The 24,557-nt window shown below is 34.1% G+C and overlaps 1 protein-coding gene across 1 annotated transcript in view; it reads left to right on the top strand.

Annotated features, from left to right (window-relative positions):
- LOC111052624 (serine/threonine-protein phosphatase rdgC) overlaps window positions 1-24,557 on the top strand; it is a 262,290-nt gene that overhangs the window by 125,570 nt on the left and 112,163 nt on the right. Inside the window, 2 exon segments of the mRNA XM_039423565.1 lie at window positions 4,648-4,805; window positions 10,846-11,013. Of these exon segments, the coding sequence (XP_039279499.1) occupies window positions 4,648-4,805; window positions 10,846-11,013 (326 nt within the window).

A 24,557-nucleotide genomic window follows, 5' to 3' on the forward strand; every position in this document is an offset into this window, starting at 1 on the left:
TATATTTATTGAAACAACAGACAACCATGAAATAAATATCTGACCTGTGTGCTTATTAAAGTGACTCATATAAGCTTTTAATTGCTGGACTCTGCACAGAATGCTCTCATTCACACTGATTCACATAAGGCGTAGGTTGCTGCTCTATGATATCAGTTCAGTTTATGACAAAAAATATGTTAGGTGGCTACTGTGAATCTGTCTTGCTGATTCAAGGTCCTCTCTCATACGCTGTTAACAGTTTTCATCGAAAACACTCTCAGAGTGAGCACGCTCCTAAAACAGACTGAATGGAAATTAACGAAAAGTGACACAATTAAGCACTATTCGCCAGTAGCTATCCGTCTTTATATTCCTATTCATAATCCGTTGAGAGTAAAACTAGAAAAACATACTTGAGAATTTTGAAAGAAGAAGTACAGTATAAAATTCAACTTATTTCTAACATTTCATAATAATTTTTAGGATGGAATTTTATATACTTTCGATTTGTGTTACTCATAAACATACTAACCTATACATTACTCATCTAGCATTACGATTTCTTATGACAGATTCCCACTTCTCTGACGATGATTCTTCATCTTCTTCCTCCTTATCATTCGATTGTTCTCGTAGTTTTCTCTTCAGTTCTTCATTCTTCTCTTGTACAAATTCGAATTTTGACGATGTTAACGGCAATAATGATGAGATATATGACTCGAACGGTAACAAAAGTATGTGTAAGTCTTGAAAATGGAATGATTTTCTCAATCTTCCTTCAAATTTCTGCTTGTACTTAATGATTACATATTATTCTAACAAAATATTAAAGTGCATGATCTCAAGTTCACAAGTCCTCGTCTTATTTCATCAGCTTTCAGTTTGCTCTCTATGTTTTTCGAGACATTTTCAACTCAAGCACGATAATCTTATCGACTTTTGAAGATATTTTTCACAATTCAATATCAAAATAATACTGTGATTGTAATATAAATTTTCTTTCATCATCGTTTTTTTGAGAGAATATATAATTCATAATCACTTGTAAATCAATCTTTATACTTTAACCATTTCCACATATTTCTTCTTACTCTTCTTTCAAGTTTTGAAATATTGCCCAATTCAAGCTTATCCTATTTTCTATTTCACTATTTATCAACTCTATTACATTTTCTATTTATATTTTACTTTCTCACATTGATCTATTCGATATTCCTCTCAACTATCCTTGTAAGGTTCTTCATCTTTTTCCAGTCAAGCTTATTGATCTCACCTACATTTCCAATTCTATGATCACATTATTATTCGTGCTTCTTCCATAAAATTTCTTTTAACGGATTATAAAGGACCTTTAAACTCACTTTTATAATGTATATTCAATTGTACAGGAGAAAAAGTTGTATCTGTTATTAAACTTGATACACGAAGATGAAAATGAACATGAGAATTCAATTATTTCTCTACTCAGTATACTGAACACTACTTTGTTGGGCTGAAACAGCGCATTACCTTGAAAGAGTATTATTTACACTGAAAGTGTCCACACCAATATTTGATCATTCAAATAGTTGATAGATTGATTCAAAATAATTATTTCAATCGTAAAATTTTCAATTATTGACACAGTCCATAAAAATCTACTGCAACTATGAAGCTGCGTCTCCAATACTTGGAGTTTTGTGGAAAAATATTATCCATATCGAAGGAGCCATATCACAGTGTTTCACGATGGCGTTTTTTTGCCTTCAACTCAAATCGGATTTGTTCCGTTGTAATCTGATTCATTTACAGAAGCTCAATTGAAGGCACTAATAACTCTCGATTGCCTTAGTAATGTTCTTCTAACTGGTAGCAAGAATCGTCTGAAATTTGGCAGCTCAGTTAGAAGATCAAAATAATTAGTTGAATCGAATTTTTTGGTGCAAAGCCTACAAAGCCTCTCCACTCCATTCTGTCAACGTCAGTTAAATTTGAGCAGGTGAAGGAAATAAATAAAGGAATGGCTGGAGATGATGGTGAAGAGAGAATGTGTAAGAAACGAAAACGAGGAAAAATAGTTGAAAGGAACTGAATATGAATGGAGATGGAGGAAGATGAGGGAGAGAAATTGGAACGAAAAAAAACAAATAAAAGAGGAGGAAAAGCAGAAGAAGTAAGAGTAGTTGTTAGAGATTGTAGGCGCTGGAGGAAGAATAATTATGTAGGATCGAAAAAAAGAGAAGATACAAGATAAAGAAAGTGAATAAAGGTGGATGGAGATGAAAAAGAAGAAGGGGATGACGAGGTAGAAGAGGTTTGTGCTAGAAGAATCGGTAAGAGAGAAAATCGTGTAGAAGTAAGGGAAAGGATGAAATTGAATGGGATTATCTGTTACTTTAATGATAAGCTTCTTCCTTTGACCGGTTACATGTCTCGAATACCAAATTGTCAGACGATTCTGTTAAGTGAGACGGTCTTGAAATGTAATTTCAGTTCATATTTGAAAGCAGGTTACTCCCACGTCTATTCAAGAATGATGAGTTGCATGGATATCTTTTCGCTTTGTATGATACGAAGCGATGTAATAACTCTCATTCAAAGTAATAATTTGAAGTCTCACAATGTAATGGTAGATGGAATTGGATTGTGTCATTGGAGCGGAGGCGTAGTCCATCTATTGCAGTATAGTTAGTTTCTTGGATTACTTGACAGAAATGGAGGAAGCAAGAAATATTAAACTTATTTCCTTGTAGAATACGACTTGTATAGCACAGAGAATAATAAATACACTGGCAGCAAGAAAAATCATTTAGACTGTAATGTATAATATAAATAAATTTAATAGAGTTCTGACAGATAAGCATATCAATAACTATTTGATGTTCAATTATTATAATCATATTATGGTCCATTATCATTTTGTAGTAATTTTTGTACAATAATTGGTGTGCATCGTTGAATTATGAATGGACAAATTGATGAATCAAATTATTCAACAAGAGACTGAATATAATGAACATGAGAAAATGGAATGAGGATTGGAGCTAGAAGAGAACGATAATTTGCATTTAAATTTAGAAGCTAGATTAAAGAAACAAGAAAAAATAACAAGATACACACTTTATAGTCAAGTTATTTGTATGAGAATGATATAAGAGTTATATTAGACTGAAAGATTCTTTCATGTTATTTAAATGGAGTTACTTTCAAGCCCTAGGGACGTTTTCTGTTTTTTCGTCCCGAGAGCGAAAAAGTGACACTTTAGTATTATGTTCCAGGGAGTAAAGTAAGCACTTCAGACAGTAGGTTGAGGAAAAAAGAATTGCAATCGATCATTGACTCCAATCATCTATCAATAATAAAATAGACGAAGGAATTGTTTTACACACGTACGGGATAGTAAATTCAGGAATGACGCATCATCACGTCTGAAATACTGAACTGATTAACTTGAAATTTTGCATAAAGATATTTAATGGTAAAAAAGGATGGTAAATTATAGGCCTATTTTCAATAATTAAGTTTGTAGTGTTAATGTTGATGTTGTGGAACTTTTCCATAATTGAATAGACTTAGAACGTTGTCAAAAATCCACTTTGATTTGATAAAAATTAAAAATTAATATTTTTTACAGGAACATGCTTTCGTGTGTGCTCACACATCATCAGCTGTAAGTTACAGTAAAGTTACAGGAAGTAGAAAGATTCCAACTTAACAAAAACAAAAGCAAGAGCTACTTGATCATTCTGACTAATTATCACTCCTATTTTTAATTTAAATTCTAATTTATATTCTTAATTCTAACAAAATTATATGATTTCGGCCTACTTTTTATGAAAAACTTTTTACTTATTATAAAACTAGCAAAAAGAAAAAAGAGCCACTTGATCATTGTAATTGATTGTTAATTCTAATTTTCTTAATTCCAACAAATTATTTGAAATTACATGAATATTTCATATGAAAAAATATATAATAAAAATAAATAGGTGTAAGGCAGTAGAATAGGTTATCTAAGTTAAAAAGATTTCAGTAATGAATAAGAATTCTGAATTAATCATATTCTAATTTGAACCAAAAAATTATGGACCAAATTTTAGGAAAGTGGAATCATAACTCTATTTTGGACTTTTGAAATGTTATATTAACTTGAGAGAGAAATAGTACTAGTAGTAGCCATAGTTTTTCTCTCCTGGTCTCTTTGTAAAAATTTGTGAAAATGGACCATTTCTTTATTTCTACTTGAAATTGAATTAAATAGTTATTGACTCAACTAACCTGGACTTGAGCGAAGAAATTAACTGAGACCTTCAACTGTATTTTAAACTCTAGAAAGACGACTTGAAAGAAATATTTATGTGAACAGGATTATTAAAAGCATTCAGTTGTCATTTTTCGTCCATTTTCAAAGTTGAAAAAGCTCCTCCCCGTTTTAGGCTGTATTTGAGGAACGGATTGAGAATCGTTCTGATTGGAAGATTCAATTTGATCGGAAGAAGGAATCTCATTGAAGTGGAAAAACGAAAAAACGAGTTTATCTTTTCTCTTGAACAGTTTTTTCTGTTTTGATTGATCTTCACCAGCATTGCATGGATCTTCTTGATTTTTCAGCTATACTTCTCGATTTTGTTTTCCTTTAAATCTGTTGTTGAATGATTGAAATATTGCGTTTCCTGTTAATTGCAGATACGACCGCTGAGACTAAGTTCGAAGAGGAAACTCCCAGTGATACGGGAAGTTCGACAGCACACCCGGTCGAAAGCAACTATCGGGGAATCCATATCGGGTCACCGCTTTCCAAACGGGATCTTGAAAATCTTCTGGAGTCGTTCAAGAAGAAAAAGGTACTTGATTCTGCGACGATTATCATTAAAATATTTTAGAATTACTTTTATCCCAATAATCAAGAACATTCACGTATTTTATACGATATCCAAAATATCAATATCAGACTCCCCTTAAATAAGGCACCCTCACTAGAAAGTTCGACCCTCAAGATTTGTTGAATGATACACCCTCATGGTACCCCTATATTTGCAATAAACAAAGAACAACCCAATGACATATTGTAATTCATAGTTATAATATTATTAGAGTATAGTAAACCATAGCACATTATTCTATTTGAAAAAGAACTTCTTTCTAGAATTTACCCCGAGTAAAGAGCTAGAAGTAATTTCGTCCGACCAAGAAGAAGATATGTCACTAGAGTTAACAGTAAGTTTCAATACATTAAAGTCAGAAATGATAAAAATCTATGCAACTATGAGTGGAAGTTGGAGAAAATGTGAGAAACAGAATGAGAAAGAGAGTGCGAGAGAGAGAAAGAGTTGAAAAAATTGTTAACGAGATAGGAGAGAGTGCTTAGATTAGATTTAATCAGCCACGTATTGCGTGTAGCACAATGAAGATGTATTTTTTGCATGGGACTAAGCGAAGAAGGATGAATAGTTGGATAGAGTGGGATTGAGAGTAGTGAGAAAGATAGAGAAGAGGATGACGTCACCTGCTGTCGTGTGTCGCGTATAGCTAACGAGCCCAGGCATCAATCAAGTGACGTGCAACATGTGACAGCAAGGCAAGCATTTGCAACTGTCACAATGAGGTCCAGCCAATGGCGAGGCCTCGCTGTAGCTCTGGCTGTTAGGCTAGGCCCTACAGCAATTCAGCTCTTTGTTCTATATTATCGTTTGTGAGTTGTTTCAAGTGCAGTATTTTAACCTATTCTTGACTATTTTCAACAAACTTTTTCTTTCTTACACACCTGTAACTTCGTTTATTTTCTCAGTTTTTCCTTCGTCCACAATTCCTCTTTTAAATACGAGTATGCATTGCAGAAGTTGATGTTGTGGAAACTTTCCACGGTTGAAATAAATAAATAATATTGTAGTTTCACTTTATCTGTGGAAAATAATTATTATAAAAAGGAAGTAAGATAATCAATATTTATGTCGTTTTCAATGACCATGCACTCTCCTCTTGACTTTTTCCCACCACTGTAGCCTTTCCTTGTTGTCGTCTTCCCATTGCTTGTCCTTCCTCCTTTGTTCGAACCCTATTTTTGTCCTTATTTCGTATTTATTCTCAGATTCCTGCCCATCCCCCATCCTCATTGATTTTTCGTTAATTTCCTTCTTCCCATTTCTATAATCCTTTGCCGTGTAATTTTTTTTTTGTGTAGACTCTCCTCAAAAAGAAAACCTAGACTTTCTCCGTCTTCACTTGCTGAAAACTTCAGCTCTTTCTCTTTCATTCTCTTTTGACCCATTTTTTTCCACTCGTATATTGAGTTCCATCATACTTCCCCCTTATTTTCATCCTTCCTATTCATGTTCATCGTTTATCTCTCTTTATCTTTCTATTTTCATTCTTTAATCCACCTCGTCCTACCACCTCGTTTTCGTCCTATCTCCTCCGGTCATCCTACTGTTATTTTTCTATTCTTCCTCCTTCATTCTCATCTTGCGTCTCCTTCTAATGCCCTTTCTAAACGACCATTCGAATAGGCCAATGCATATCTCTCTCACCTACTGACTGACATTGAAAGATCGTTGCCGCAATCCTGAATAAATTCACAAGTCAAATAGCCGCCGGACCAACTCACCCCATTCTTCTTCTTTCTCTTCTTCTTCTTCTTCTTCTTCTCTTCTTCTTCTTCTTCTTATTTTTCTTCTTCTTCTACTTCTAGTTTATCTTCATCTCCTGACTTGTTTTTATGTACTAGCCTTCCTCTCTTATTTGAACATCCTTATTAACTCATTGTGAAGTGGAATGCATTGATTAATGTTTGTATAAGTTGCTCGTGATTACCAACTTCGTTATGCTAATCTTGAAGCTCTTTCTGAACTTCATCCTCATGGACAAGTTGATACTTTTGTATTCAAATTCGTTGATCTCTCTTCAGCACTTACTAGCTCCAGAGAATGACATTTTATGGGAATGGAATAACATTTTCCAAACTTTTCTCTGTATTTATTATTCATGATAATATGAAAATTAATAACCTTCAACTCTCCAAAAAGGACATTTGAAAATGGCTTAAAGCCTGAAACTATACTCCTTGCCAATCTTCTTCAGACTTGGAGGAATTTGTGACGCAGAGAATTGGAGGGAGATCAGCCAATTGCAGTGATGGATTGAGTCATAGGTGAAAACGTAGTTGTCAATTTGTCGAATAGAGTCAGTCGAGTCTGTGATTGCAGAGAGGAAACTTCCTAAGTTTAACATTGGCGCTTGAATACTCACTGGAAATTAGAGAAGGCTGGCCGGTATACAACGGCGGCCATGTTGCAAAGTACACAACGGAAACATAGCCAAACATAGCCAAACATAGCCAAACATAGCCAAACATAGCCAAACATAGCCAAACATAGCCAAACATAGCCAAACATAGCCAAACATAGCCAAACATAGCCAAACATGGCCGCCGTTGTATCCCTGCCGCTGCATGCCTTCTCTGCTGCGCATGAAATTTCCCAAGTCGAAAGTTAATTAGAACAGAGTATAGTGGTGTTTATATAAAATAGTTGAAAAAGGGTACTATGATATTAATTATCTTTCAACAGATTTTTCAATTATGATTTTTGATTGTCTTCCTCTGTTATCATTTTCCTCTTTCTATTCTCATTATTCTCTTGTCATTTTTCCTGTACTTTCTCTATGTTCACTCTTCCTCTCATTATCGTCCTTTTCTTCTTCTTTTTTATCCATTTAATATTTTCTGCTCCTATCCTATTATTTTTCCATGTCTATTTTCAACAGACATTGTATTTTCTCTCATTCCCCTTCTGATTCAAGTTATTCAAGTATTCTATCCTGTATCCAATTCTATTTTTTTTTTCAATTTTCGCCTTTGTCCATCCAATTAATTTTCTTGCACCATCACTATAGAGGTCAAGAAAGAATAACTTTTCCAAAACTCCGATGTCCAAAGATTGTATGACTTTGATACGTTTCAAGGCCCCATGAGACCCATGAAACCTCAGGTAGTTTTTCATTTTTCTCATTCTCCTCCTCCTTCTGTTATCTTCTCATTTTCTAGAATTTTGTCACCATCCGTTTTTCTCTCAACTTCCTATCCTTCTTGCTTTCTCGATTCTCTTTTCATCTCTTCTCTTTCTCCCCTTCCTCCTTCTGTCTCTTCTTCCCATTCTCAATTCTTGCAGCACTGAAGAACGTGGACGTAGCATTGGGGGTTCAGAAGCGGGACTGACTCGCAACTGTACACAATAAATTGGTGTAAGACCTCTGGGAGGTTCAAGACGCAGCTCACTTCAGGGAGTGCTTTCTTATCCTATCGCCGACAGATTCTCGTCTACCTTTCTCATATTTCTCCATCTGCTTTGCATGCGTTCCACAGTATTCATATTCACAAACCACTTCGACTACTTTTCATGCTGTAACATTTCGCATGTACTATTCTTGTTATCTTCTTAGTTTTCTTCCTCTCCTTTTTTTCCTTCTTCTTCTTCTTCCTTTCCTTCTTCTTCTTCTTCCTTTCCTTCTTCTTCTTCTTCTTCTTCTTCTTCTTCTCCATCATCTTCTCATTCTTCTTATTTCCCCTCTTTTTATTCTCCTCCGTATTCCTCCACGCAATATCTCCTTCTCACCGAGATGCAATTATTAAAAGTGTTTTTTTGATAGAAAATACGTCCCAGGTTGATCCACTTTGTTGCTGCTCTTGAAAGTCGCGCTCAAAGTTGCTCTGTTCCAATATATATCCTTGTTCTTTCAGATCCAGAAATATTGAAGGTTTTCCAAAAGTTGTCATATTGCTATTCAAACTTTCTTGCAATTTTTATGATTATTGTTGGAGCTACTCTGAATGTCTCGACATCGTTTTTTTTCCTCCTGTTTCTTCGTCTTCTTCTTCGTATTCTTCTTCTACTACTTTTCTTCGAGAGCGAAGTGAGGAAAAATTACCCTTATATCCTCTCCACTATCCAACGCTTCAACACAAGTTTTCAATCATTCATTGATCTTCTAAATATTCAACTTCTATTCAAGCATCAATTATTCTCGCATGTCTTACCCCCTACTCTATTCTTTCTTCTACCCCATGTTATATTTCCTCTCATATATGTCTACGTTATTGTACCTCTCCCTCATAATCATATCTTCCTTCATTCTCTGGTTTTCGATACTCTATGTTCTGCACCTCAATCTATACTCAAGAAACTCTTTTAATCTTGAACAAGACAGAGATTTTCTTCATTATAAATGTCATTCCAATACCTCTGCCCCTGTCGACTTGTGTTTCAACTTCTCCTTTTTCAAATCTTCATCTCTCATCCTCCTCCCCATCCTCATCCTCTTCCTACTCCTCCTCCTTCTTGTCTTCTTTCTCTCTTTTTTGAAGTATCCGACAGTCGATTCCCCTCGGCGGCAGCTTTTCTCAAATTGAGATCTTCACTCTGGCACTGCCGCCTCTTTGCTAGAGATCGAGAGCCTTGCAATTAATCATGACCAAGAATATATATTTCCACCAACCGCTTGCAGCTTTTGAGACAATGTAGCCCATGGAAGTCAGTTTTGAATGATCATGGAGGAAAACGTTTGGCAGAAATCACCATTAAGAACCCCTTGCAGTCTTAGTAGGCCTGGGAGTATTTTTCGGACTACAATCATTGGGTTATGACATGGCCGTTTCAATCCGAATATTCTCCATCCTTACTCACTTATGGAAAATAATTGTGGCTCTCACATCATGGTAGATCATAGGGGTGATTATTGGCATCGTTCATACACAATTCAAGTCATTATATGATTTTTTACAGTGAAGTGAATAGTGGGCTTAACAGGCGCTGGTTGATAAGTATTAGCACATACTCGAGTCTATTCATTCAGTCTATCAATGGTATTAGCAACTGGAATATTGGAAACACTACAAGCCTCATCCAATGCAAGCACATACTCATGTCTATTCATTCAGTCTATCAATGGTATTAGCAACTGGAATAATGGAAACACTACAAGCCTCATCCAATGCAAGCACATACTCATGTCTATTCATTCAGTCTATCAATGGTATTAGCAACTGGAATAATGGAAACACTACAAGCCTCATCCAATGCAAGCACATACTCATGTCTATTCATTCAGTCTATCAATGGTATTAGCAACTGGAATAATGGAAACACTACAAGCCTCATCCAATGCAAGCACATACTCACTGTATAGTACGAGGTATTCCCAGTAATGTTGTCTAACACTAGTCGACTAGTGCCAGCTAATTCTTATAATAATGTAAAGTTGCATCACTACAAGCCTCATTATTTACTATTAGCGTTTTATCGGATGGTCCGGTACAAAAAGCATCAGTTACTAACCAACATTATACAATTCAATTCTACGTTTTATTTCTGCTAGTGGATATTCCAGTTAACTAACCTAGGTCCATTCCACTCAATCTTTCATCATATAGTGATTTTATTATCTTTATGGTGATGGTGATTTTCAATTTGTGACCATGTGATGAATGATTCCAGGAGAAAATTAAAAACTCCATCCTCCCTCTTATGAAACACCTGAAAAATCAAAGCATCAAAAGATTGTACTCTATATTGATATGAACTGCTTCTCTGAAAAGAGGAATATGTTTACATGAATTTCATGGAGCTAATAAAAACCAATGGATCGGACTGAACGAATTCCCACAACTCAACTTACTATATACTATCAGATTTTCAGCGATAATCAGTTAATCAGCCATAATTAGTGGAAAAACTAGAAGTCAAACAAACGACAATTCAAGTAATATCATTTCCTTTGTTTCCTTGCTTGAAACACATTACCGTACTCTCATTCAATCTGTGAATCATATCAAATTCGCATTTGCTTATTATTGATTGATATAAAACATTAATAGTTTTTTTTGTTTGACAGCAACATCGACTGCACGCGAAATATGTGTCGAGTATACTTCAACAAGCAGTGACTCATCTGAAGAAGCTGCCGAACCTCAATCTAGCTTCCACTGCCATTTCTAAGCAAATCACAATCTGCGGAGACATCCACGGCAAACTGGATGACCTACTCACAATATTCCATAAGGTCAGTTGCATGAAATCCTATTGCAAAAAATTAATTATTATTGTTTATTGTTCCTGAATATTCATCACATAAAAGAAAATTGTAAACGAAAAATGTTGGTGCTGTGGAACCTATTTTTTTGATTGATTGGAATGACTGGAAATGTTGACTCCATTCAATTGTAAACTGATGTCAGATACCATATATATATCAGAATGCCATACGCTATATATATATATATATATATATATATATATATATATATATATATATATATATATATATTCACCTCTCAAATATGAATTATATGCTCAATTATAATAATTGATTGTCATTAAATTGTGTCATTTTTTGACCCATCAAATGGAATCAGAGACAGAATAATATGAAAAAAGTATTTCATTCTCTATGCTAGTATATTGGAATTAAACATAATACCTTTGTGTCCAATAAACCTCGAATAATATAGACGACAATGAAGAGAAGGATAAAAAATCATGTTGTAAGAGTCCACCTTCCATATTATAGTCTATCTCTGATATTTAACGAAAATAAGTCAAAGAGCTAATTTTTCCCCAATATCCATAGAGTTTGGCTGTTATGAAATAATCAGTCCTTGAACAAACAAGGTTTCCAAAATCATTATCCTAACGAGCACGGTAATCAATTTGTAATCGGCAATCCTGTAATCTGTAGCACTGTAATCAATTTGTCAACTGAAGTCACTAATTACTGCCTTCACACTCGGCGATTCGACGCTGATAACATTTTTCATAAATAACTATTACCGTTCTACTTGATTGAAAAGTTTCACTCCATTAATTAATTACTCTTACCTTTGGGTAGAAAAAGAGAGTGTAAGAGAGAGAGAGAGAGAGAGAGACCTAGAGTAACAGAGATTGATTGATTAGCTGCCTTTATTAAAAACCCAGGAGGGCGAAGTTAGGGCGCAGCCGGCCCTCTCTTACACTTAACCCTCAGAGAGAGAGAGAGAGAGATTGATTGATTGAGTACTTTATTTATGTAGATTACAATATATACTGGCTTATACACTTATATACAATAGTTTACAATACAGCAAAATTATACATGAATTAGAATAATATAGAGTAAGAAAATAATTATTGAACTGTATATGATATGAAATAAGCAATTTGTAATAACTATAACTATAGATAATATTGTTATGCATCTACATAAATTGGCGCAGCTTTGGACATGTCAATGTCTATTCTTCGGAAGAATATCTTTCCCACTCTCTCTACCAAAACGTTAATTTCATTAATTCAACTCAAGATTAATTTATAAATAAAATATTAAGAGAGAGAGAGATTGATAGATTATATGCCTTTATTAGGGCGGAGTTAGGACTCCTGGTCCTCTCTGCCACACAAGCTTAAGAGAGAGAGATTGATTGAGTGCTTTATTAATGTAGATTACAGTATAATGGCTTATACAATAGCTCACAATACAGTAAAGTTATAGATTAATATACATAATATAAATTAAAATAATAATTATTAAACTGAACATGATATGAAAAAAGTAATATATTCCATAGAAGGGAATGACACAGTAGAGAAATAGAAGTGAGTGAGAGAGGAATAGAGTGGAAGAGATATGAATAGAAATTTGTCGTATGAAAATTTAAAAGAGCGAGTGAGAGATTGAAAAGTGTGAAAACGAGGAAGAATGAAAATAGGAATGAGTGAGTGGTGAAGAGGTGTGAGAGAGATGGTGGACATGAGAGAAACACTCCATAAGCTCAGCTTACTTGGCTTAATAAACGTGTACTGAAAGCATCTGTAATTAAGGGTCCACATCTCCCCCTATCAGGAAGGCTGAATTAATGATCCATTACCTGATTTGGCTGATAGACAACTGAAGGCAACTTGATTCTACTCTTGTAAAGTTACACATTACTGTTCGTATAAGTTATTCGAAGTTTCAAAGCGTGAAAGGGAGTCAATATGAGAGTTGATCAAGTACGCTCAATCATTGCAACAAAAAACAATTCAAAGACTAATTTAGTCAAATTCGAAACACAAATATCTTCTATAAATAATTTACCGCTAATTTCAAAACACTCAAATCGAAACACTGCAACTTTCGTTCTCATATTTTAAAACATACCATGAAATCACTGAGAATAAATTATAAAAAAGGCGGAACTACGAGAGTCACTTGAATGCAAATCATCAAGAAAACATCCAAATTCTTACTGAAACATATTGAGAGATCATTCTAGCAGCCAGACGCGGATCCATGACCCTGACCTGGGGGGGGGCGATTGGGGTGTTCGTCCAGGGGACACCCCCCGTTCGACTCCCCCCACCACAGGGAGATTTTCGGAAGTTTTTAATGGAAAACAGCATTTAAGAGCTTCATCTGTTGAAATTGATAGAAGTTTTGAATTTGTTCATTCAAATGCCAAGATCATGATACTTATTTCTGCAACTACAGTAGTAGTCTAGTCACTATTTATACATTGCTGCTTGTATTTTATATTGTAGTTCTGATTTTTTAATATATTGTTTAGATGCATTAGAGAAATCCAGAACCAAGTATTCTATGGAAAATTCCCCTTGTGCTAGATACAGAGTGGACCGAAAACCTCGTACTTCCGGTTCATTTTCCAGTTTTTAGTTATTTCCGCCAAATCCTGTAATCGATCAGAAAATTTTCTCCTGCCTTTTATTTAGATTATGAAATTCCTAATAAATTGAGATCATTCGGAACTTTCTATCTTCAATGAGTACTGAGTTACAATATTTTCAAAAATAAGAAGAATTTTAAGAAAAAGTCAATTTCTACGATCTTAGTTTTTGATCTACAATATCTTCCGATTGTTACCATTTAAATGTATACCGTAATTCAAGATTCCTCTGAGCGTAATTTTGTGCTCTACAGGTAGAGCGCTCTATCTCATATAGATTTCCAGGTAAACCTGACAACAATGATCCTTGTATTTTGGAAAACACCCAAGTTTTAGCTTCATCATCAGCAACTCTATTGTCATCACATCCAGATTCCGCACCTTGATATAAGTTCATTAGATCATGTTCTATGAGAATCACCCGTTAGATGCTCTTAATTTAGTGGAGAGGCGCGCATAAGGAAACCTCAAGAACCAAAATTTCAAACAATCATAACTTTTGGCACCATGATCAGATCTCAATGTACCACAGCTCATTCTTCTCGGCACGTCAAGGCGGATCAAAATCATGCATCATAAATAAAAATCGATTAGAAAATAGACAATCAATTCTTGAGTGTACTTTATTCAGTACTAGCAGGTAACCCGTGCTTCGCAAGGGTCTATTTTAAAACTTGACGTAATGAAATCTAGAAGAATTGAAAATAGGCCTATAAGAATCCTTGGTTGATTAAGAATTTATAAGCAGCATTTCAAGTTAATCAGTCCAGTAGTTCAGATGTGATGATGTATCAAACATAATTTTCCTATCCTCTACATGTGTTAAAGTGTTTAACACATAGTGTTGAAAGGTTCTTTCCTCTATTATAGTATAGAAGATGATAGATAGTGTTGAAAGGTTCTTTCCTTTATTATAGTATAGAAGATGATAGATAGATGGGTATACCATCCCTCTATCTATCATCTTCTATACTATAATAAAGGAAATGATTGAGAATAAATTTTGAAAGGTTTGAGATATCGATGTGCGGTTTTCACCATACCTTTCTCTGGAAATCCTGTATCGGAATCAAGTATCATATGACCACCTTTCATTTAAAAAATAAATTGTATTCAAAATGGCGGAAAAAATTTGGGTGCGACGGAAAACCTGTTTTTATCATTCGAAAAGGATCCCTACCTATCATACCTATCTTCTAATTTCCCTTTAAAGAGAAATGTTCTGCTGCTTCCTTCCAACAACTGAAAGCATGACAAATAATTGAAAACTTGACGAACTGAAGACTTGATGTAATCAAATATTGAAGTATTTAAAATAGATTTATAACCATCCTCGGTCAAGCAAGAATCTATATTATGCAAAATTTCAAGTTAATCAGTCCAGTAGTTCAGACGTGATGATGCGTCAAACATAATTTTCCTATACTTTACACATGTATACGTGTATAATCCAGTTCTTTCCTTTATTATATTACTAGCCGTCAGGCTCGCTTCGCTCGCCATAACCGTCTAGCCAGGGGGCTCCGCCCCCTGGCCCCCCTGCTGGATCGTTCAAAAATGAGATCAGCGGGCTCGCTTCGCTTGCCTGCATGTAGACCTCAGAGGAACCTCTGTACCGAATTCTGGACCCCCGACTGGATTGTCCAAAAATGAGATCAGCAGGCTCGCTTCGCTAGCCTGCATGTAGACCTCAGCGGAACCTCTGTACCGAATTTGAACGTATTATGTCAATTTGATCTCGAAAAACACCTGTTACTATATCGGCGTATCTTTGGCGAACAAAATTCTTCTACCTCAGCTAAACCTGTGTACTGATTTTTTTTTAATATATGTCCATCAATTATTGAAAAAGGTGAGGAAACGCAGAAAAGCTGAGAAAACTTTAATTTCGGGCGTATCTTTGGCGTTATTTCAAATTCCTTCTAACACAACATTATTGCACCCCAGCTGAGCTTCTGTAGTAAATTTGAACATTTTCTGTTCATTAGTTCTCGATAAAGCTGAGAAAGCGCAAAAATACGCTTGAAAACGCAGATTTTGGACGTATCTTTGCCGTTATTTCAAATTCCTTCTAACACTACATTATTGCACCCAAGCTGAGCTTCTGTAGTAAATTTGAACATTTTCTGTTTATTTGTTCTCGATAAAGCTGAGAAAACGCTAAAAACGCAGATTTTGGGCGTATCTTTGGAAATTTTTCCTAATCCGTCCTTATTGCGTCTCTAAAGAGCCAACTGAACACACCTACCAAATTTGAAATGTTATGTCATATTTTTATCACATTTTAGGACGATCCAGTCGGGGGTCCAGACTAAACGTCTGGCTAAACGGATATGGCAAGAGAGGCGAGCCTGACGGCTAGTAATATAATATTCCCAGGAATAGCTCTGATTGAAGTAGCAGTACCCAATCAATCTTTCCGAGATAAATCAGGACTTCCTAAATAGGTATTTAGGAGGTACTAGATAAATTTATATTTAGGAGGTCCTGGATAAATGCATTTCAATCTTCAACTTGCTGCCAACCTAACAAAGTCAACTCAACTTAAATATTTTTATTCGCCACCTTCTATTTTCTTTGGTAAAACAATCAATGTTTGAGAATAATATTGATGCTTGGGAACAGCGCCTTATTTCTATGGAAGATATTAATTTCTACATTTGGAAAAGGAACAACAGCTATTTGGCCGTTTTAATAAATAACCCCTTTCTTTCGCCCAAGTTAAATTTTGGCCGAATTTCCTCATTCTTTGCAAACATATTCCACAACGGACACTTCTGAAGTTTTAAAAATACCCTTCATATATCATACTAAATTATTAAAATTTCATCGAAATTGTTTAAGCAGTTATCGCGATCATATATACAAAAAAATTGAATTAGTCTTGATAGAATAGGATCAATAATTATTGATAGAAGCAACTCCCGTCATAAAAGTTTTTTTTATGAAAAATAAAAACTATCTATACTCCCAGGAATAGCTCCGATTGAAGCAGCTTTAGTTCTGCGAGTGAGTGAGTGATTCAGTCAGACAGTCAGTCAGTCAGTGAGTGAGTGCCATTTCGATTTTATATATATATATATATATATATATATATATTATATATAGATGGATGGATGATAATTTTTATTTTACTGAAAGATAGAATAAGTTGAATAGTTCCCCTTTCAGAGGGAGTTTTGACAACCCACAAAACTCATTTTTCATTTGAAGATAAAAGGAAAAGGTGCATATGACCTTATTTTTTTGCTCAGCTTGTCAAAATATCTCTCATTCCAATATTAAAATTTTCGACTCACTGTACAGTGAGTCAGTCATTCTATCAGGGCTCGAATTATTTTGAAATTTTAAATAAATGAAAATGGAAGAGAATAATTTCTTTATGTAAATATCAACCCCTTTATTCAAAGACATATCAACTGCATGCGTTTTCATATTGCCGATACAGCATTGATGAAACTGTAGATGTTTATTTAGCACTTTGTCTCAAAAAGCTGTTCCAGCTGAAAAATTAATAATGCATGCCACGTGTAGGCCTAAACATTGCATCAGGAAAACGAAGTTTCAAAACTATGGGCCAGTTGCACGTACGTCTGAAATATGGACATTAATGCCGATTAACAAATCAGCGTTAGTTTTACGGATTCTTTTCTGTTCCACAAAGAACGGTTAGTTTTTAATTCCGATTAAGTTTTCCGGTTAACTAACCAATATTTTAACGGTTTCACAATCTGGCAACACTGTAATTTATCCGACAGTGATGTTATAATAGCTATTTATGTATTAAGAGCGTAATGCGCGACTTTATCGCCCGGGCAAAACAGTATTATAATTTTGCAAGAGCGATAAAGAAGCATTACGCGCGAATTACATACAATTTTTTTCTACAACTGCCCAAACCTGTTAAATTACTTATATCGGCGGAGTTACAATTACCGACTTTTTAGGTTAAGATCTGACCTTTTGGCGAGCTGCTTACCATCAGCTGATTGGCGAGCGTAGAGAAACTTTTCTGCATATGCGCGAATGATTTGCGAGCATAAAGAAAATTTACTGCGCATGCGCGGATGGTTAGCGAGCGAAATAGTTTATGCAAATAGTTACACGAAATAGTTTTACGAAATAGTTTACACCGAAAGAAATGTTTACGCACGAGCCGTAGGCGAGTGTGGAATGATGGTTCTTGAGTGCAGCAAACGAACTCTGCGCACATATTTCACATTAAATTTTTCCTACAGTTACCATTGAATATGAAAAGTGGGTAATTATGGGTAAAATTCTCTGAAATCCATCAAATGTTTTTCTGTGTAATTTTATTATTAATAAAAACTAGGGATGGGTATCAATACATCAATGTTTAAAAACATTGATGTTTCAACATCAAACATTGATGTTTCTAACATCGATGTTCACTGTTCGATGTTTTCCACTTATCGATGGTTTTACCTAGAGATGGTTTACCATCGGTCATCCGATGTTTTTCCCAACAAAAATGAATTTTTCATTTAGGCTCTCTGTATTTTTATGTGAGACTGTTGGATACTTTTGAAGATTTGCATAACTTCTGTAGCTCTTGTCAAGGTTAGATACTTATTTAGAATTAAATAAGAGGTCGAATTCTTCATTTCTTAGGAAGAAACATTTTTTTCTTATTACAAGTGCTTTCCACAACATATGTTTAACACCAATTAATCTAGCTCTGGAATAGAGGTCCTCGTATTGTAAGGAGTGTAGATATCCATATAAAAAAACTTTAATCATTTCCATTTCCTAAATAAAACTATCAGGTATTGAATCAATACGATATGAGTAACAATGATTGCTAAAATTAGCTTGGGATGAAATTCCAGACAGAATCTTCGAGGATATCCCGAGAGGTTTCTGACTTAACTATGAAGATGACAAATCTTGTAAACCACCTATAATAGAGTTGATGTATCTTTCTAGTCACAACCTGACTTCAATTATTCGAAAGACTGTTACTTGACTACCACAAATCCAAAATTGCTGTAATTCCAGTTGGTAACTGTTGAAATATTGAAACAATAGCTCCAGATAAAATTGTAGTCACTTTAGAAGTTTTTTTGTACTTTTAAGTATTTCGAGATTATGAAAAAAAATATACCATTGAATCAATCAACTTCCAAAATAATTGAGTTATATCTATACAAAATAATAAACTAATACTCTGTAAGATTATTAACAGAAGTGTTGTGGGTTCAATCAAATTGATTTCGCCCTGTTTCATCATGTTTATCAAGAATAAATGTAAAGTATCATATACTGTACATTGTATCATTTTCACTTTAATAATACTAATAAAAATCTATTCATTCATCGTTTCTGATGCTTTTGAGTATTTATTTATTCAAAATTATTCAATTTTGAGATAAAAATTCCTAAGTGAAAAAAAGAAAATGGTAGCTATAAGGATAACCGCTGAGTTTTGGACACTTCAAATACGACATTTGTAGTCTCCTATCATCCAGGAACAATACCCTAAAATGTTCGACACTACTTCTGAAATACTCTGTATAATAGTCTTCGTAGTATCATCCGTAAATGTACAGCGATGCGTCGATGTTTACTGTTCAATGTTTTTCACTTATCGATGTTAAGGTGAAAAAAACATTGATGTTAAAAACATCAATGTTTTGTCTTTCGATACCCATCTCTAATAAAAACCTTAATTTATTCAAAATTGAATAATAATAATTGAATTATGATGATTAGTAATTCAATTGAAAATTTATCTGACTGCTTGAAGGGGGTTTATCTTATGTAAGCATTGAAATGACTATAATAAAAGCACATAATGCCATGCAACGCTGTTCTCCACTGCCATTATTACGTGGGCCTCACTATGAGTGTCCAACTTAATTTTGTTTTTCCTGCACTGGTGCTCCATATAACCTACTAACTATTTTGCATTGTCATGCTGCAAATCTGGAGTACGCAAAGTACTCACTTTGCGCACTAATGCAGAAAAGTTATTCTTTGCGGCCTGCAATTAGTGCAGAAATGGTCGCTTTTCAAGGTAGCTGTGGGAAAAAGTAGATTATCCTCAGAAATAAGCTGTTTTATGAGGAGAATTGAGTATGTGAATTCTTTTTTTACGTGCAGTTGTGGAAAAAAATTATTATTCTAAACAAATGGCAAAGTGTGAGGTTATGTTATTGAAGCAGGGACTATTCATTGGGCATGCGCCATAAAAATGTTCTGTCTGTCGCCAGTGTTGTGCTATCTGCAAACAAACCAGATCAAAAACTAACCTCAAAAATCAGAATCTAATTTTGAATGCTAATATCAGCTAAATACTCTTTTCTATTTTATTAATGGATGAAATTCATTCATATATTTAGCTCATTCTTTGAATTCTGTAGTTTTTTCACCAAAAACTAATTTTGGAAGACAGCTATCAGTAGGTACCTAATCGGCGTTAGTTGGATTTAATTCCCCATGATTGGCATGTTAAAATTTTTCTACATAGATTTGTTTAATCAGCATTATCGCTTGAATTTTTTTTTGTGCAACCAAAATGCATCAGTTAGCACTAATCTCAATTAAAGTATAGCATTAAACGTTATCGCGATTGAACGTTAATTTACAGCTGTGCATAGTGAGAGAAGTTGTGTGTATTTTTAGGTTCAAGATTTTATAAGATAACTTGATTAATTCAATATGAAGTAATAATTAAGTGTTATATTCAAATATAGTTTGGTATTTTAATTCCTCTAAATTCAAAATGTTCAGCTTATATATATATATATTTTTGGACGAAAATTGAACTTGAACGTTTTACAGTAGAAACATAACCTATTTCTTGGACATTTTATTAATTTATCAAAATTTGGGAATGGAATAGTTTTGGGCCAAGCCTGTTGTTCCTTCCTAATCATATTTATATGATTTGTGATTCTGTCCACGAATAAATAAATAAATAAATAAACCGATGTACATGCAACTGGGGGAAAGTTTTTTCTAAACAGATGTTTTTGAGATAATTTATTTGATGCAGCTGTTTCACATTCACCATATTATTATACAGATTTTGTGAAAATGAAAATATTTATTAATTATCAAAACAATTCTATAATTATATTTATAATAGAATATTATCATTATTATTAAAAATATTCATCAATTATCAAAACAATATTATTGAGGTTAAGTGGTATCAGGTAGAAAGCAATAATAGAAACAGATGTTCCTTTTTTAATTTTGACCATATGATTTGGTGGTTTTTTTATGAAATCGTATGTATCTTCTTCTTCTTCTCTATACTTATAAAAGGCTAAGCCCTGACAGACTGAAATCACACCACAGCCCAAACTACTGAGCCTAAAAACTTGAAATTTTGCACAATTGTTTATGGCAGCCTGAAAACATCCACTAAGAAAGGATTTTCAGAAATTTGCCCCCCTGAGGGAGCTGGGGCCCCCCCCCAAAATTTTGTACTTTTCAACCGCTCATTGCACAGCAAAGTCATGAGGAACTTTTTTGTTCAGCTAGAAAAAAAATTAGATTCATGCAGAAAAATTTCGATCAGGAGCACAGGGGGGTCCAGGAGAGGGCATTTTTCGAAAATTTTGATGTAAAATCACACTACAGCTCAAACTAATTGTCCTACAGACTTGAAACTTTGCACAAATATTCTTCAAACATGTTAGACGCGCACTAAGAACGGATTTTGAGATATTTTGCCTCTAAGGGTTTCAAAGGATGAAAAAGGATCATATTTAGTAAGGTTATGAACATGGTAAGGTGAATGCCATATGGAACTGAGATAATTGACACATGATATTCTAACATATGTTATAATCATTGGAAAGCTTAAAATAATTTTATCAATCAGCTGATCGAATTTAATTTTCCATGAATTGAAAGCGCTAGCTTGCCACGTGTTTGTTCCATATGAGTCTCATACATTCCAATTACAACAGAGCACAGATATTTTCTTTGGTTAGGAGTTTGTTGATAATTCTTTTTTTCAAATTTTATTGCAAAAAAAATCACATTGAAAAATTTCTTAATAGACAACAAGATTACAAAAACAAGATGTCAAACATAAACCTATATTCATTTGTAGCATGGCCAGAAAAATACAAACTTGAGTACTAGCCGTGAGTTCATTCAATATAACTCATATTTTTGTGTTAATATTTTGTGAACAAGAAGTAGGAGCTGATGAGAGATGTGAGTAATATCTTTTATTTGATCTAAATGGTTATTCATATTGTAGTAGTCCGGGTCACTTCAATCAAAGTTTTTTATTTTGTAGCAAATAAATGTCATACGTATTGATTGTCCATAATGTAAGTGATTAAACTAATCAAAATTAATGGCTTACTGGTCCTTCACAGAATTTATAGTATTCCTGGTGATTGAGCCTGTCTTTTTTCAGTGTTGACTATTAATAATAAAGCTTTATTTACAACTAGCTTACCTGGCGAACTTTGTACCGCCAAAAGTCAATGTACAATTCACTTTATTTTGGTGAATCATGAAATTTATCTGACAATCAATATTTTCATTCACATCTAAATACGAACTTCTAAAACAAATGCTTAGTATTGCAGCATTCATTATTCCCAAAACATATTCTTCTCAATCAATTGGTAATAATATCTGACAGTAAAGTGTTGAATTAAAAAAAAAAATAGATAGGATAAATTAGTTTTTCAAAGATGAGTTCAATGTTCTCATAGTTGTTGATTCTATGTTGACCATAGATGGTCCAGGAAATATGCGATGTACGATGAATCATCACCAGGAATTACATATCCTTTTCATCTTCCATTTCAGGATTTTCAGGATGAAAATAAGCTAAGCTAAATTCAAAAAAATTGTGAATTATTCTGACATTCTTCAGTAATAATAAATGCAATATGAACAACTCTCTTCCATGAGGTGAATAATTTTTCCCAACATTTTCCGATTACTCAATGATAGGGGAGTGATAATTATATTTGTATAGGTCTTCTAAGGAACCATTATCTACAGCTGGTACCAATCAACTACACTTCAACTCCAAACTACCGTTATAATACCAGTAGCCTACACAATTTATCATAGGGTGGCGTGTTTATTACAGCTGGTAACTTTAGATGCTGAATCATATTATTTCAATATGATCTTGAATCATGATCATCTTTCCGTTCTTCGGTAGCCGCTAGGCCGACAATTTCGAAAACATAGGTCTGTAAAATAGATTAATAAATAATCATTATTAGCCACCCTATTAAAATTTCTGGTCAGAAACCATCCCCAATATTCACACAACATATTCCCAAAGTTTCATGCCGTTATGTCAAGTATTTTTCAAGTCATAGGGAACAAACACACAAACAGACATTCATTTTTTATATATATAGAAGATAGAAGATTTCATTCGGCTCAAACAAAAGCCTCTCTAAATGGAGGTAGAATGATAAGGTTGACAACTTTCAGTTCTGTTGTTTTAACATTTTTTTTAATCACTTTCAAAAAGTTCATGTAGTACCTACTATTGTGTTTGAGACACTTCTGGCGCTATCATAGCTTCACAACTATTTTGTTCCACACTCCTATCTCTTGCAGTCGTTAACCATATCTATAATAAAATAAAGAGTTGGCTTATACACGTATGGGATAGGAAAATTATGTTTGACGCATCACCACGTCTGAACTACTGGACTAATTAACTTGAAATTTTGCTTATAGGCTAGATTCTTAATTAACCAAGGATGGTTATAGGCCTATTTTAAGTTCTTTAAAATTTCATTACGTCAAGTTTTCAGATTATCAAGTTTGAAAATAGATCCTTGCGAAGCACGGGTTCCTGCTAGTCATTAATGAATTTTGAACATTAATTCTGAAAAATCTAGAAGGAAAATCGAAATTTGGGCTTCCAGGTGCACGAGAATGATATTTTTAGAATATATGTGCAAAATTTGGAGATCTAAATCATTCCCGTTTTTCCGGTATGCAATCCACAAGTTGACATGTTTTGATGCGAACAAACGAACAAACGAACACATGAACAAACGAACAAACACAACCCTACTCTCTCTTATTATATAGATTTCAATTCACTAAAAAATGACCAATTTCCATTTATATTCAAAGCTGTGTATCTTGTGGAGTGATCCGTGGTCTAGTGAATAGAGTGTTTGCATAGCAGCATAGAGATTCCGGGTTCAAACCCTCTCATAAGCAAACATTTTTTAACCAGATCACTGCCATATTATCGGATGGGCACGCTAAACTGTCGGTCCCGGCTGAAGTATGACAGTCGTAAGGCCCATTGACGGCTTGAATTATACATTCAGGCGGTGGGACCTTCCCGCAAGGGTCTCCCCACCAACAAAAGCCATACGAATTTACTTTTTACTGTGTATCTTGTGAAATACTTCTGATAAAATTTCAAAATGTGGATATGAGAAAGTATATTTTCTTTTCCACTATAATGAAGAATATTTTCGATTCCAGTATCATTGGAAAATTACAGCCGATTTTGAAAATAGCGAACTCAGTTTCCAATTTTTTTCGCGATTTTTCTGTTAATCAAGAGTCTGTAAAATGAGTCTAATACATCAAAGGAACTCATGACTGATTCCAAATTGTAGAAATTCCATCCTCTATGAGGTCAATTGCTTTGAATTTATTTTGAATCACTGTTTTCTATCATAGAACTTCCCAGACCGTTAATATGAGGAAAGTATCTTCGATTTATTGATTTTTAATGGTTGAATCTTACATTACGATCATATTCTTCCATTTACAGCAACTAAAAGAGGAGAGAAAATTCAAGATCAAGACATTTTTTATAATAATGGGTTACCGAAATACATAGCTCTGAATTATTGGTCATTTCTTTGAGTACGGTATTGAAATACTGGTTAATCTACACGTAGGGATGAATTTTATA

The sequence above is a fragment of the Nilaparvata lugens genome, chromosome 3, assembly GCF_014356525.2.
Source record: "Nilaparvata lugens isolate BPH chromosome 3, ASM1435652v1, whole genome shotgun sequence".
Classification (NCBI taxonomy): Eukaryota; Metazoa; Arthropoda; class Insecta; order Hemiptera; family Delphacidae; genus Nilaparvata; species Nilaparvata lugens.